General features: G+C 40.0%; 1 protein-coding gene and 2 long non-coding RNA genes across 3 annotated transcripts; all 3 read right to left on the minus strand.

Annotated features, from left to right (window-relative positions):
- Positions 1 to 10,328: 10,328 nt before the first annotated feature.
- LOC124254631 lies at positions 10,329 to 11,071 on the minus strand. Its single transcript, XR_006892505.1, has 2 exons — positions 10,707 to 11,071; positions 10,329 to 10,608 (listed from the first exon to the last, which is right to left on the minus strand). It is a non-coding gene; the product is annotated as an uncharacterized LOC124254631 (long non-coding RNA).
- Positions 11,072 to 11,832: 761 nt separating this feature from the next.
- On the minus strand, positions 11,833 to 14,311 carry LOC124254611. The gene is made up of 2 exons (XR_006892500.1): positions 14,249 to 14,311; positions 11,833 to 12,894 (listed from the first exon to the last, which is right to left on the minus strand). It is a non-coding gene; the product is annotated as an uncharacterized LOC124254611 (long non-coding RNA).
- Positions 14,312 to 14,388: 77 nt separating this feature from the next.
- On the minus strand, positions 14,389 to 16,983 carry LOC124254610. The gene is made up of 7 exons (XM_046688445.1): positions 16,467 to 16,983; positions 15,735 to 16,020; positions 15,284 to 15,439; positions 14,973 to 14,991; positions 14,750 to 14,802; positions 14,567 to 14,662; positions 14,389 to 14,417 (listed from the first exon to the last, which is right to left on the minus strand). Exons 1-7 carry the CDS (start codon positions 16,473 to 16,475, stop codon positions 14,389 to 14,391), a joined length of 648 nt encoding a protein of 215 aa, XP_046544401.1. The 5' UTR covers positions 16,476 to 16,983.
- Positions 16,984 to 17,028: the final 45 nt, after the last annotated feature.

The following is a 17,028-nucleotide window of genomic DNA, read 5'->3' on the forward strand; positions in this document are numbered from 1 at the left end:
GTGATATACCGTCCTGATCCTAACTATAGGGTCACATATGTGATATACCGTCCTTTTCGTAATTATAGGGTCACATATGTGATATACGGCCCTTTTCCTAATTATAGGGTCACATATGTGATATACCGCCTTTCTCCTAACTATAGGATCAAATATGTGATATACCGCCCTTTTCCTAATTAAATGGTCACATATGTGATATACCGCCCTTATCCTAACTATAAAGTCACATAACATATTACACCCTTCTCCTACCTATAGGGTCACATATGTGACGTACCGTCCTTGTCGTAACTATAGGGTCACATATTAGTCCATGATCCAGATGAGATTTGACTACCAAATTGAGGGGCAAACAGTCTCTATGATTTCCATATAGCTTAAGGTCTGTACTTTATGAAACTATGTGATATAACGCCCTTCTCCTAACTATAGGGTCACATATGTGATTACCGTCCTTCTCCTAACTATAGGGTTACATATGTGATGTACCGTCCTTCTCCTAACTATAGGGTCACATATGTGATGTATCGTCCTTTTCCGAACTGTAGGGTCACATATGTGATGTACCGCCCTTCTCCTAACTATAGGGTCACATATGTGATTACCGTCCTTCTCCTAACTATAGGGTCGCATATGTGATGTACCGTCCTTCTGCTAACTATAGGGTCACATATGTGATGTACCGTCCTTTTCCGAACTGTAGGGTCACATATGTGATGTACCGCCCTTTTCCGAACTATAGGGTCACATATGTGATGTACCGTCCTTTTCCGAACTATAGGGTCACATATGTGATGTACCGTCCTTTGCCTATTAACTAAAGGGTCACATATGTGATATACCGCCCTTCTCCTAACTATAGGGTCACATATGTGATTACCGTCCTTCTCCTAACTATAGGGTTACATATGTGATGTACCGTCCTTCTCCTAACTATAGGGTCACATATGTGATGTATCGTCCTTTTCCGAACTGTAGGGTCACATATGTGATGTACCGCCCTTCTCCTAACTATAGGGTCACATATGTGATTACCGTCCTTCTCCTAACTATAGGGTCGCATATGTGATGTACCGTCCTTCTGCTAACTATAGGGTCACATATGTGATGTACCGTCCTTTTCCGAACTGTAGGGTCACATATGTGATGTACCGCCCTTTTCCGAACTATAGGGTCACATATGTGATGTACCGTCCTTTTCCGAACTATAGGGTCACATATGTGATGTACCGTCCTTTGCCTATTAACTAAAGGGTCACATATGTGATATGCCGTCCTAATCCTAACTATAGGGTCACGTATGTGATGTACAGTCACTAAGCTATTGGGAGGATGGTATATGTATATGCGTCCCTCTGTGTGTGTGTGTGTGTGTGTGTGTGAAAATTAATTATTTGTTGTACTATTAGATTATCCATTTGTATGCAAACACTTTGAGTTTCGGTAACGTTTCTACTCCTAGATCTGAACCATCTGTGGCAGTATGACCAGCGGTGAAGATTTCAGTGAGGATAAATTTTTATACTACGAGAAACAGAAGTTAGCCTACTTGAAATTTTGAAATAACATGCGTTGTTATGTCACAGTTTGGGTCCTATTGATTTCGGTATGTGCATGTTGAAACGCATGCAAAAGTGGGGCACAGCAGGCAAACACGCTCAAGTTGAGCAGGAACCCAAAGGGCCTCTGATACAAGAACTATTCCCTCGATTGATGAAATTGGTATCAACCGACAGATCGTTATTAATAAGTTTGTGTTTCTTTGCTAGTCAGAGCATATCCCAATAACGTTTGGGTTCAGTGTTTCAGTTGCCATGATTCACTCCGGTTTGGTTGGAGGACACCTGAACGGTAGTTTAGTCACAGCAAGCTTGATGTGAGAGGTAAGACTAAATATTGGTGAGACTCATCTACGAGTTTACTGAAACATAACCATGGCGAATCCAGGTTCGAATATAGGATCAGAGATTTTTCGGTCTGTCTGCCTCGCAAACCACGATATTCTCTCTTTCACACACACGCACGCACGCGCACAGACACACCCACACTTCTGTACACTTTCAAACATAAACACACACGCCGTTGAGGATGTTGTGTTGGTCTGACTCAGCCTCGCAAACCACGAGACTCACACACACACACACACACACACATGCACGCACGCACGCACGCACACGCGCACACACATGCGAGCACAGACACATCTAGACACATTTGTACACACTTCCACTCGCATATACATGAGCACTATACACTTACAGGCATACACACATTCGCACTTACAAATAGACGCTCGCTCAATTAGTTACGGGGGGTGTAGCCTCGTGGTAAAGCGTTCGCTCGTCACACCAAAGATCCGGGTTCGAGCTTGGGTACAAAGTGTGAACCGAATTTCTGGTGTCCCCCGCCGTGATATTGCTGGAATATATTAGTAAAAGGGGCGTAAAACTAAACTCACTCACTCACTCTTAGTTACATAGCTATTTGCCAGGTAGTACGGGATGGTACGGCCACTTGAAGTCGTATTTCCTCCGGCCTTCAGTCTCGGCCTCAGGAAAAATCCTTGCAACGAATTTATTATCCTTTAGATTTTTTAGGTGCCAAATGTTAGTAAATACCATAATACAGTTATTCTTGAAACGTTTCTCTTCTATTTCTGACGCAGCACATCACGAAAGGCGTCTTGACATGATGAAGTGACGAAGAAGAACATTATCGATCGTTATTTGAAGGGACATAACTCTTGTAGGCTTAAAAACTACTCGTTACTTTAAATGATACCACCGTTTTGGATATTTCGTTAGGTACAATATTTTCCACTTCATAAAAAAGCGTTTTCTGAAAAGGCATTGGTAAAGTACTTTTCGTGTTAACGAGTAGGATTTTAATGTCAAAGGTCGCAAACTGTCAAGGACGTCCATGCCACCTGAAACAGGGTACGATGGATTCATTCTACCTGTGAAACAACTGTGTTGTGTCAGGCCATAAACCAAACGTCTGCAAATCTATCCTAAATTGTAAAAACTCATATACTCATTCGCACGCGCACGAACACACGCACGCACACACACACACACACTATCCGTATCCACGTGTACATTAGAGAGTTTAAAGAACCCAGACATTATTTTCGTATCGTGCAAGGCAGAAAAGAACGCCAACAATTCACTAAAAAGTCTTAAACGTCGGGTGTCTTTACAGGCGACGAAGAGGATCGGGTGGTTAGACTTGCTGACTTGCTGATACATGTCATCGAACCCAGCTGTGCAGATGATGTCAATCACTGAAATGTCTGGTCCAAACTGGAACATTATGAAACAGCCGCCATTTTGGTGGAATGTTGCCGAGTCCGGTTCTAAACATGCAAGCAAACAATATCTCCATAGCACGTGACGTACAACCGTGACTGACTCCCCTCAAAAAGTACACACATGCAGTCCAGTAAAGTGATAAAATGACTTCAAAATGATTGGCTTGTGTTTAGGCAGATACTTAGCGGATTCTCACTGTGTGTATTATGTTTTCGACGTGTATATTTCTATAATACAAACGTTCAGTTGTTGTATATTACCAATTCGCAAATGATAGCATGGCATTAAACTCCACGTGCTGTAGGATGAGCAGTGTTCGCGTATGACGAGTCCTCGTCGTATTTCACTGGTTTCAGGAACCTCCGCAAACACTGTACTCAATATAAATACTAAAATAATACATTTTGTGAGTTATTGATTTGAAAGATTTCATTTTAAAAACGTTAAATCATTGTATTCATTTGTGAAACAGCCACTAGGCAGGATAGAATTCATATGTTATACTATGTACGTTTAATGATAGTTTCCCTAATCTGTCACAAAACATCGTCAGTTAGAGTTAGTTCAGTAACAATACAACTAGATGCTAGAGGCTTCCTCTGATTAATGCGTCCTTTTTTTCTTCATTAAGTATAATGTTAAGTATCCGAGTCTATTAGTCCTGATCTATCCAGGACGCATAACAAACGGTCGGATCTGTAAATCAGACATTTCCGATTCCGTGTTAGTGGTAATAACCTCCAATCGGGGTAGTTTCCATACAGACGTGTCAAGTGTAAATACCATGGTCATATATCGTGCGTGGCAGATGCATCATGTGAATGTCTCCTTGTCCACCAATATAATTTTGTAGAAGCCATCATATGTTGTAGACAGTTCCTGTAGCGCCCTGATGACTCTATTCACTCCTGATAGACTTTGGGCGTCCACCATGTTGTCAGGAAATCAATATTGATGACGTGGTTGTATTGTTCAGAGCATAAACTGTGTGGGTTTCTCAAGGTGGCTCTTTGAAAAATAACATCGCAAACACTATATGTATTCACATGAAGAAGATGTAACAAACACAAACTCCCATGTATTGGCGGAAAGATCTGACACAAGAATGTCAGTTACCATTTGTGTCTTTACTGGTCCGACACTGCAAGGGTGAACACATGTTGCAATTAAGCATTACATTTCATTTAGATTTGCACTCTTGTCTAAAGGATTTGCCTGCGTGGACTAGGTTAACCAAAGTATGTCTGCGCCGTTATACAAGTCATTACCAGTAAATGTAATAGAATATACATTGATGACTTCCCCAGCAAGCCAAACAGCTATTATTGTTCGTCCTTTCATGTCCAGGAATGATCTAATTCAGGACTTTGTCAGCTCTCTTCAACGAGATATTACTGGGACTTGAGTGCAACTATCACGTACTAACTCGCACTGAGGCAGAGCTTAAACAGTGACGGCGGCGGAGTAAATAAAAACCACACGAATCAATTCTCTGAGCAGAACACATTACATATGTAAATGTAGTCTCTCTCACAGTCCCTGAACCACATTATTTTCCCTACTGCCAAGCCCTCTCTGCAGTGCTAAAGCCCTAAATAAAGCAAGTCTAGATTTCTCTGAATCTCTGGTCTCCTTAGGGCTCCTTTTCAATATAAATGGGATATATATTCAGAGACTAAGCCTTAGTCTAATGTAAATGTAATAACCTTTTTCTTTTTGATATCGATAACATACAAGTATTAGCAAGGGATATCTGGAACTGGTTTTAATTACGTTAAATGTCAATGAAATATAACAGTTTATGTAATGGGTACGTTTCTCGCAAATTACAAAGCCAGTGGATAAAAAATCAACAATCCACTTCCGTCCTATACGGATACAGATGCCAATACGAAAGGTCAGCTAGTCACTACTAACAGCTCTTACAAACAAACATAGAGTCACCCTTGTCACTGGACGATCGAGTCAGATTTAACCATCAGGAATCTGGATACTCTACATGGATAATTGCTGTTATTGCGGTGTGCAAGTCAGTGTCTAACTATGAAGTATCATTTACATACTTGTACATCTTCGTGGATATACATCTCGAAACTATATATTTAGCAAGGACTTTTACAAAGACATTATTTGACGATAAAGAGGTTACAAGGCGTTTGTGTTTTGAGTTGGTTAATGTCCTTCATTAGGAATCGGAGCGAGGCAAGCTAAATGCATATTACTAGTTCTTAATACTGGACAGGTACAATCTCAAAACACATACACTGCTTCTAGACACTCACACATTGATGATATGGTTGTTCAGTGATAATATGTCCCATGGTTTTCGTCACTAACGTTTAAAGTGTCTGTTCAAACCTTTAAAGAACGCCCGAACAACAGAATATGTTACTGTGTATAGTGTATAGAGTCCATGTTTCATTATTTAAAATATATCATAACTCTGGTTCATATATTTAGGATCTATCCGCAATGGTGAAATTATTGTGTATGCAGGAAGTACTACCGCTGTCAAATGTAGCCCCAAACCATACATTACCGAAATGTACAATTTCGTCGCCTGAAAACCAGTGTACTAAGTCACAAAAAACTATTTTCGAGAAAATCGATCTAGAAGTTTAGGACAACAATATATTCTAAACTATTCAATCGAATACTTTGGAATTCTTTGCATGGGACATGTCAAACAGTATCAGAAAATAGCAAATTATATTCTCAATCTATTGAACTATATAAGAAGTCCACGAACAATGATTGGTGATAGAACATTTGACCAAAGAAAATCGTGATTTTTCTCAAAACCAAAGTGTGCTAAGTGTCAGAAACACAGCCAAATCTCAGCCTTATTATTATTATATGGATATTTGATTCTTATTTCATTTTTACAAGGTATTTTTATTTTTGTCGTTTAAACCTTTTTTTACTTGCATAAGGACTATACTTAATGAAATAAAGCAGAAATAAATAAAGAGTTAAAATGTTCCATTCATGATGAAAATCACTTCAAAATTGGTAAATCTCAATGTCACGTGATCAAATTGTGCTTGCTCATTGGCCAATTGACAATTTAGAACACTCGAAGACTAACAGCATGTGATTTGTCATGGAGATAGAACAAAGTTTGTGCTTGAAATACCACCTTTAAAGCTAGATAGCACTGTAAAAGTTGCTAGAGAAACAGATTATGCTCTAAAACCTACCCCGAGCATACTAACTCTAATTGTCAAAAAGTGGACTTAGAACACTCTGGTTTCAGGCGATGATTTAGTTGAGTTAGACATGAAACTGTGATTGATATCTGTTCTTGTACCTCTGACATGCACTACTTCTTTACACGGTCTCACCACTAACTTGTCACACAGTACTTCCTTACACGGTCTCACCACTAACCTGTCACACAGTACTTCCTTACACGGTCTCACCATTAACTCGTCACACAGTACTTCCTTACACGGTCTCACCACTAACCCGTCACACAGTACTTCCTTACACGGTCTCACCATTAACTCGTCACAAAGTACTTCCTTACACGGTCTCACCACTAACTTGTCACACAGTACTTCCTTACACGGTCTCACCCATCACACAGTACTTCCTTACACGGTCTCACCACTAACTCGTCACACAGTACTTCTTTACACGGTCTCACCCATCACACAGTACTTCCTTACACGGTCTCACCATTAACTCGTCACACAGTACTTCCTTACACAGTCTCACCACTAACCCGTCACACAGTACTTCCTTACACGGTCTCACAATTAACTCGTCACAAAGTACTTCCTTACACGGTCTCACAATTAACTCGTCACACAGTACTTCCTTACACGGTCTCACCACTAACTCGTCACACAGTACTACCTTACACGGTCTCACCCGTCACACAGTACTTCCTTACACGGTCTCACCACTAACCCGTCACACAGCACTTCCTTACACGGTCTCACCACCGACCCGTGACAGTACTTCCTTACACGGTCTCACCACTAACCTGTCACACAGTACTTCCTTACACGGTCTCATCACTAACCGTCACACAGTACTTCCCTACAAGGTCTCACCACTTACCTGTCACACAGTACTTCCTTACACGGTCTCACCACTAACCTGTCACACACTACTTCCTTACACGGTCTCACCACTAACCCGTCACACACTGCTTCCTTACACGGTCTCACCACAAACCCGTCACACACTACTTCTTTACACGGTCTCACCACTAACCCGTCACACAATACTTCCTTACACGGTCTCACCACTAACCCGTCACACAGTACTTCCTTACACGGTCTCACCACCAACCCGTCATGCAGTACATCCTTACACGGTCTCACCACTAACCCGTCATGCAGTAATTCCTTACACGGTCTCACCACTAACCGTCACACAGTACTTCCTTACACGGTCTCACCACAAACCCGTCACACACTACTTCTTTACACGGTCTCACCACTAACCCGTCACACAATACTTCCTTACACGGTCTCACCACTAACTCGTCACACAGTACTTCCTTACACGGTCTCACCACTAACCTGTCACACAGTACTTCCTTACACGGTCTCACCACTAACCTGTCACACAGTACTTCCTTACACGGTCTCACCACCAACCTGTCACACAGTACTTCCTTACACGGTCTCACCCTTGACACGGTATACTACTTAAAGTCACACAACTAACTCGTCACTTCTATTTCCTTGACAGCAGTTAGCTGTGATGCACTAAGGATGCCAGTCCATCCGGTGATGGACACAGCTTCAACACAAGACAGATAGACTCACCCCATAGTGGGAAACTGTGTAACTGCTATTCGCCTCCGTCGCCCGCTCCCCTCTACTCGTGTTAAAGGTCTCTTTTCACTTGGTTCGAGTCTGACCTGATCTTGACCACATGTTCCCATACCTCGTTTTAATTCGTTAACTATTTCTGACTCTGAACTCATGTGTGTCGCGATTGGAAATATAACGGAGATCACTGATCGGTGACTGATCCCTTTGCAACTGTTCTTTGTTGTTTAAACGTAATTGGTAATTTGTTCTGTCTCTAATAGTGACTGTCTTCTTCACTTGCCTCGCGAAACCTACGACACAAACACATCTAACTATTGATCTACTTGTAACTGGCGACATTCTGTTTCCATTGCTTTCCCAACCTTAAAGCACTCATGAGAATAGCCGCAAATCTATATAAGGATTCTGATGTAATTTTCTTGTGGGTTTAGGATGCATTTTTACCTTGTAACAATACTATGACACACCGTCAGTGCAAGGCAGTGTTACTCTGCATAGGAGAATCCCTACTATGACACACCGGAAGTGTAAGGCAGTGTTAATCTGCACATGAGAATCACTACTATGAGACAAAGACGGTGTAAGGCTGTGTTAATCTTTACAGGAGAATCCCTACTATGACACACCGTCAGTGCAAGGTAGTGTTACTCTGCATAGGAGAATCCCTACTATGACACACCGGAAGTGTAAGGCAGTATTAGTCTGCACATGAGAACCACTACTATGAGACACCAACGGTGTAAGGCTGTGTTATTCTTCACAGGAGAATCACTACTATCAGACACCGACGGTGTAAGGCAGTAATAATCTTTACAGGAGCATCACTACTATGACACACCGGAAGTGTAAGGCAGTCATAATATCTTTACTGGAGAATCACTACTATGAGACACCAACGGTGTAAGGCAGTGATAATCCTTACTGGAGAATCACTACTATGAGACACCAACGGTGTAAGGCAGCGATAATCTTTACTGGAGAATCACTACTATGAGACACCAACGGTGTAAGGCTGTGTTAATCTTTACAGGAGAATGACTACTATGAGACACCAACGGTGTAAGGCAGTGTTAATCTTTACTGGAGAATCACTACTATGAGACAACAACGGTGTAAGGAAGTGATAATCTTTACTGGAGAATCACTACTATGACACACCGTCAGTGAGAGGCAGTGATAATCTTTACAGGAGAATCACTACTATGAGACACCGTCAGTGCAAGGCATTGATAATCTTTACTGGAGAATCACTACTATGACACACCGACGGTGTAAGGCAGTGTTAATCTTTACTGGAGAATCACTACTATGACACACAGTCAGTGTAAGGCAGTGATAATCTTTACTGGAGAATCACTACTATGAGACACCAACGGTGTAAGGCAGTGTTAATCTTTACAGGAGAATCACTACTATGACACACCGTCAGTGTAAGGCAGTGATAATCTTTACTGGAGAATCACTACTATGAGACACCAACGGTGTAAGGCAGTGTTAATCTTTACAGGAGAATCACTACTATGACACACCGTCAGTGTAAGGCAGTGATAATCTTTACAGGAGAATCACTACTATGAGACACCGACGGTGTAAGGCTGTGTTAATCTGCAGAGGAGAATCACTACTATGAGACACCAACGGTGTAAGGCAGTGATAATCTTTACTGGAGAATCACTACTATGACACACCGACGGTGTAAGGCAGTGATAATCTTTACTTGAGAATCACTACTATGACACACCGACGGTGTAAGGCTGTGTTAATCTGCACAGGAGAATCACTACTATGAGACACCAACGGTGTAAGGCAGTGATAATCTGCACTGGAGAATCACTACTATGACACACCGTCAGTGTAAGGCAGTGATAATCTTTACTGGAGAATCACTACTATGAGAAACCGTCAGTGTAAGGCAGTGTTAATCTTTACAAGAGAATCACTACAATGACACACCGACGGTGTAAGGCAGTGTTAATCTTTACAGGGGAATCACTACTTAGGCTCACCATTAGGCTTCAATTATAAAGTCACAATGTTTGCTGAAGTGATTACCACAATTTTAAACCAACAAAATAAGCAGCCTGTAACTGCAGAGGTAATGGAAGATATTCGTGGCCTGGGGGTTCTACGACTCATCAATTTTCATTGGGAAGAATATATTGACCGTCTGACTATGCAAAAGTTGAGTATAAAGAAAACACATATAAATGAAACCCGTTCGAAGCACCAACACAATATTTATTTTGCATTGTGTGTATACCGTTGAAACTCCCAAATCTAACAAAAATAATGTTTGCACAATGCATGTCTGCCTTGTATTTTAGATAAATGCTAGCAAAGTATCAAATAGTATTTGTAAATGAAGAGGTAAATACTCTACATACTATTTATGTATGTGCTGTCTGTTGGGTAAGACAAAATACACGTACTCGACTAGGTAAAGAAGCGCAGACAGTTGTGGCGGTATAACACAATGACAGCATTCAGTCACCACGCTGCACCTCAGTATACAACCCAACGGTGACAGTATTCAGTTACCATGCTGCACCTCAGTATACAACCCAACGATGTCTGTTACTATTCAGTCACCATGCTGCACCTCAGTATACAACCCAACGGTGTCTGCCTTACACAGTATTCAGTCACCATGCTGCACCTCAGTATACAGCCCAACGAATGCCATTACGGCTGTCAATTCAAAACCCTGACTGTTATCAGATCGCATACAAGCGAAGATGCCCCACTTTGCTTTGGTGAATTCCTACCACGTTGCATTATCTGGGGATACTAAAACCAACAGACCGAGTCACCGACCTTGGCTTACAATGCGCACATATAGGCGTGTTCAAAACAACAAGAGCAAGATAGGCCTCACTATCACACTCGACATGACCTACAAAAGACACAATAGATAAAGGGGCCAGTTATTAACTGCAGTATTCTGTTCCCTCAGACATCCACCACATAATCACTATTCACAACACTGCATTAGCCGATGGTTTGGAGCTATCTCACTGTTATAAATATACAATATCGTTTAAAATATACACAACACAATGGGTTGAGTTAAACGTGGTTTGACGGATAGGATTCCCATGCGGTCGCTCGTTACGTTAACTATCCTTCGGTATTCGGAAGCAGGTTCATTGGTGTGCGATGATCACGCAAACATTATGACCCCCAACCGCCCCATCCACCAATATATGTATATATGTGTGTGTGTGTGTGTGTGTGTGTAAATATATATATATCACTTCTCTTCTTTCTCTGTGTGTGTGTGTATATATATACAACACAACCTACTCCATTAAAAACTTCACTTCAATAAAAAACAACTAACCTAACATGGCGGTAATACCCTTTCCATGCAAGAGAATAACGTCATGGTGATCCGCGGATAGTCTCTCAATTACGTCATAGATGCATAGGTAGTTCAGTGAGACGTTTGGCTCAATTATACACTGATATGCATCACGCCTACAGTATTGTTTTACCATCTTGTATATCTAGCAAGTTATACGACACTTCAATCACACAGAAAGTTATAAAAAATACCTTTTTATCTACATTTTGATAGTCTGAAGGACCCTAGAATATAAGTGAAGTTGGTAAAACCAGGGCGTAAAACCGACCATATTTTTTTACATGTCATGAAGTAAACGTAAGTTATTTGGAGTGAATCTTTGTTTTTCTTACGTGAAGTCACCAAACAAGTTAAATAAGAGTCTTGTTTGAATTGTTTTAATAATAACGACAATAATACTCTATTTTCCCGAAAGGGAATTTGTTGTACATTAGATGCTGTGATATATAAAAGCATGAAATAGTGCATGTAATAATATGCGAATCACCAAAAACAACACAACATGTACACAATGACATGACACACACAAGTACCTTGGTTTAGAATAGCGATGCTGGTTGGAAGAAATGAGTTTGGTGCCCTGTTAGTTCTCAAACGTGGCGTTTGGAAGTATAATTGACATTAAAAGAGTTGAATTTCCGTGAAGAGTAAAGTCTTTGTTAGCATTTTTCAGATTTTGTCTGTGTTCGCTGTAAAACTGAGCTTTTCATCAATGATGGTGCCAAAATATCGGATAACCTTCCTTAAGCGATATATGAAAGTAAATGATTTAAATATGAATTTGGTCACACGGGGAAATGTTTTATGATGTTAAAAGACTTTTTGATTTCACAGAAAATATTTTACTTATCAATAGCTTTAGAAAGAGAAACATTGGGTTTGGGTTCGAGTTCTATATCTTATTTGTTGTAAAAGGATCAGTGATTATTACAACAATCAGTACAATCAATCATCTAGAACATTACGCCAAACTTTCATCATAACATAATTGCATTTTGTTCCTTTTTCTGGTATGTTAAGTCTGTTAATCTTAAACACGCGTAAATCACTGAAATCATTGTCTGATGTCATCAAACTAAAGTGTAACGAGACATTTCTTATTTTACGCGGTATACACATACTGCATTTAAACTATACACAGTTACATCTCGTTACATATAGTCATCTATTATGCATACGAACACAGATAAATACACAATTATCCAATCTTGAAAATATATATGTGCGTAAACGTTTGTTGAATCATGTGTGTACATAGTACAAATAATATAATATCATATACATATGTAATAAGGTAACAGTCATATGTTGACAAAATAAACCATATGAAATGTACACAGATTATCAGTTCATTCCCTTTGTATTACTGTCCAGTGATGTCATCTCATGTCTTGTTTGGTTTATGTATTCCCGTAGTCAGGATCTGAAAATACATGAAATATACAGTAGCAAATTCAGTGTGTCTCATTAATTTCGTAAAGAATGTGCCAAGTCAAATTATATTTGATGATCACTTTATTCAGAATTGAAGGCCATTTGGCCAAGAGTACAACAGGTAATACAACATTGTCATTGTGTGTAGAGTTGAAATATAATTCATAATACAATTATTCTAACGTAGGTTTTGCTTCAGGAATATACATATTCCTTCAAGAACAGTTACACTGGGTATCTTCATAGGGGCTCGGAATTTGACAATTGAAGGTGGGCTGTAGAAATAGGCTGGAATACATTGGGATCTGCATCGGTTATAAAATTGATATTCGTCTTCAAACACGTTTAAAGTACATTTGTTACAAACTAATTCTTTACATGGGACAATTATCCCTGAAAAACGTTGTTTTTGTATATTCAAGTTTTGTGTTTGGCATCGGAATTTGATCAACATTGGCATAAGATCTTTGTTTAATGCGCCACAGGAAATATACAGTTCAGGTTCAAGAAGTGAATGTACTATAATTTACAAGGAATGATGAGTTTCATATTTTACTAATCTATACAGCGTTGTTTGAACTCAAACATGAAGTGATTTACATCGCCACAATCTTGGGCTAACCAGACATAGGAGAAAGCTGTAGTAAATAGAAGCATTCGAACATGTGAAACCCAGTTTGTGCCTCCGTTATCATCATAGGCTTTCATCATCTTATAACAGGCATTCGGGTATCTATTTTGATCCATACGAATAATTCGGCACCAATATTTAATACACCTTGAATGGTAATGTACACACAAGTTATATCTGCCAATTTCTCCAAGTACAGCACATGATGCAGTTTTTTTACTGAGTGACAGAAATCTTTTATAGTACTCACTATGAACCTTTTCAATACACGTTCTATAAGCATAGCCCCAAATTTCACGTCCATAGGTTAGAATTTGTAGTATCTTACTGACAAATATATTATTAGCAATAGTTAAGGACATACTTTGATACTTGGCGAACAGTTGAAACAGAGAGAAAAATGCACGTTGGGCTTGTAAAGATGGCGTTTCACACGCTTTGGACCAAACTAAACGAGACGAAAATACAATTCCTAAATATTTTTAATAAGGGGTGGCCTCTACAGGTAGACCTTTAAAAAAACATTTTTCATTTCTCTTAACGCGTCCTCCGTTTCGAAAAACAACCACCTTTGATTTATCCAGATTTACAAATTAAAGCACAGTAAACAATACACTCTACATTAGAACAGATGATGAAGCCAAGGCGTCAGTTTGAGACTGTTCTTGTGTACAATTAATTGCGTGAACTTTGTTTTCCAAATATTGCTTACCTCAAGGTTGAGCGCCGCTGTTCTGGTATGGAGATGCGCTGATTGACTCGTTTGGTGCAGGAGGTACTTGTCTCTGGTTCCATTTCAATCTCTGTTCTCGTCATATGGCTTCGTGTGACGTTAAATAATAACTCACTCACTCACTCACTTGTCTCTGGTTTGGCCTCGACTGAAAACCACGGCACACATTTCCAAAATAACAGTTCATATGTTGTATTCCATTCCAAACACAAGATAGATATAATACCTGCACTATGGCATACCTTCACCTCACATATGATTGAGTTCTATTGTAATGTAAAAACTGTATCCATCTACCATTTGTATTCTCATAAATCTTCAACTGTGTGTAATGTTGTCTTTCCGAACCATCTGTACTCATGCTAGAGGACTGTGCTGGACTGTCAATTTGATCTGTAACAAATCAATATTTTCATATAAAAATTCGAGAAGTATGTCTGTGATCAAATCGATATATCTGACCATAAATATTGAACCTACCTAGGGAGGAGTATCCTATGTTTTCATTTTCTTCCAATTCAGGATTTCTAGTGCTACAAAGGCAAATGAGACAGGTAATTGATCTCACAATGGAAACGCATACATTTATTATTTGATATTAATATTTGATTATAAATTACATTTAAAGTATTTCAAAGCTAATTCTTTCAAAACGGATTATTTATCAATCTGGTGTACCTTTTCGGGGAAGCATCTTGTGTACCTTTTCGGGGAAGCATTTTCTGAAAGGAAGACAATGGATATACAGTTCAACGAAACACACACATCACAAACGGCACATGGCAATCTGGAAATTGTTGGTTACTGATGCAAAGGAACCATGAATCATATGAAACGTTATGACAGACATACTCCTCAGAATCACTAGTCCCGCAGTTATATGTCTTTATTGTTTGTGTATACAGTACCAGGTTCATAGATAACTTTCAGGTCCACCATCGTGATCAATTAAATTAACGTTGAAATAAAACATCACGACACACTACTTCTTGCCAATGAGATTTAACAACATACCTGTCATGACGTTTCCAAACCTGAACCCCTTCCTATAGAGGACAGCCAGAACTAGAGCTCCAATCAGTAAGGTGAGAAGTAGGGTTCCTATTGCGGTTCCTGCTATTACACCTGTCATGTTACAGTCGGCTTTGAGTGGTTGTGGGTTTATTGGACCTGCGGTGTAGGATGAGTTGTAAATAAATCATGTACGTACATTTAATTTTTGATAATCAATTAATCATTGTCCCAAGCTTTGTGTTGTCTCGGTTTCAAAGTTTGACAAAGGTATCATCTACATCAATAATACAGCTTCTAAAATGCCATCTGGGAGAAAATGACAAAGCCTAGCATGGCCAAAAACTTCAGGGATCTCTAACATAGAAAGGATGAATCATCCATACATGTCTCAATGACAAGAGGGTATCCCTTGTACCTGTCAGTCCATTCAGAAACAGTAAGCGGTACTCACAGCTGACGTTGAATGTCCTGGCATCAGAGTAGTTGTATCCTCCATACTGCCACGTCCCCAGACACTTACACTGTTGACCATTCTGACTCCTGCTGACAGTAAAGGAGAGAGTAGATGTCCTGGTCTGACCACTGTCACTGACCGATGCTGATCCAGTGCCAGGACAGGACCACGTGATCGTAGCTAGAGGATTTCCTCCTGTCACCGAGCAGCTGATTGTCTGTGGGTCTCCATCAAACATCAGAGCAGGAAACTGTGTGATGGAGGGAGGGACACGTGGGGGGATCTTAAACAAATATGGTTTAACCATGATAAACAGAACATGAAGTGTACATGTAACAGCGAGGACCATGAATATATCTGGGTTGTTTCACGAGATCGATGGATTTAAAGCCTGGTCTTACCACCGTTTCCGGTGATATGTTACCTCTAATGCCCTGTGGAATCCGTTACACTGGATAATCAAAGTTTGATATTAACGTTTTACATTAACGCTAGTGATCGCTAAAGACAATTATACACCACAGAAATGTGTAGTAACACCATCTTGATATGGCAGTCAGCTTGCAAATACAATTAAATACATCAGTGGCATACGCTCATAGTGCAAAGTAGAAAACTGAAAAAATACCCCCCAGAAACTGGCATAGGCATTATGATGTCCAGGAAGTATTTACATGATGGAAATGCTTTGCGTTATAAATAAAATCCTCGAAACACTCCTGAACTTACATTTGACATCCAGTGACACAGAACCAGTCTTAGTTGTGGATGTTATGGTGTTTCTGACGTGACACCTCACACTTGTCTTGCCTTTGTTTGGCCTGAAGATGAGAGTCTGGGACCACCAAGTAGAAGATTCTGCTACAGGTCCTGTGCTGCCACCTACGGGTGTTCCATCACTGTAGTCCCAGGTGAAGGTCAGGTTGGGGTAACCGGTGGTACCACAGGTCAAAGTGATATTTATGTTCTCTAAAGTTACATTGTTCTCTGGCATTGTAACATCAACCTCCTGTGGTCCAACTGGAATACAGTTCAAGTATATAATTACTGTGTTGTTTGTTAAACTGTATCTGCTTATATACAGAATCTTGCATACGTCTGACAGATACATGTTCAGATCAGCAATACCGTTATTCTGTTTCTCTGCATCAAACACCAACGTGGCGTTCTGGAATATGCGGACTTGTTGCAGTCATTCACAGTGGATCTGAAGACTTTACTTACTTTATACATTGCCTTGATAGATACAAGACTGTTGACACCAAAACCTGTATGTTTCATACCTCACACG

Source organism: Haliotis rubra, unplaced genomic scaffold, assembly GCF_003918875.1.
Source record: "Haliotis rubra isolate DU_JTF1 unplaced genomic scaffold, ASM391887v1 Scf578, whole genome shotgun sequence".
NCBI classification, from domain to species: Eukaryota; Metazoa; Mollusca; class Gastropoda; order Lepetellida; family Haliotidae; genus Haliotis; species Haliotis rubra.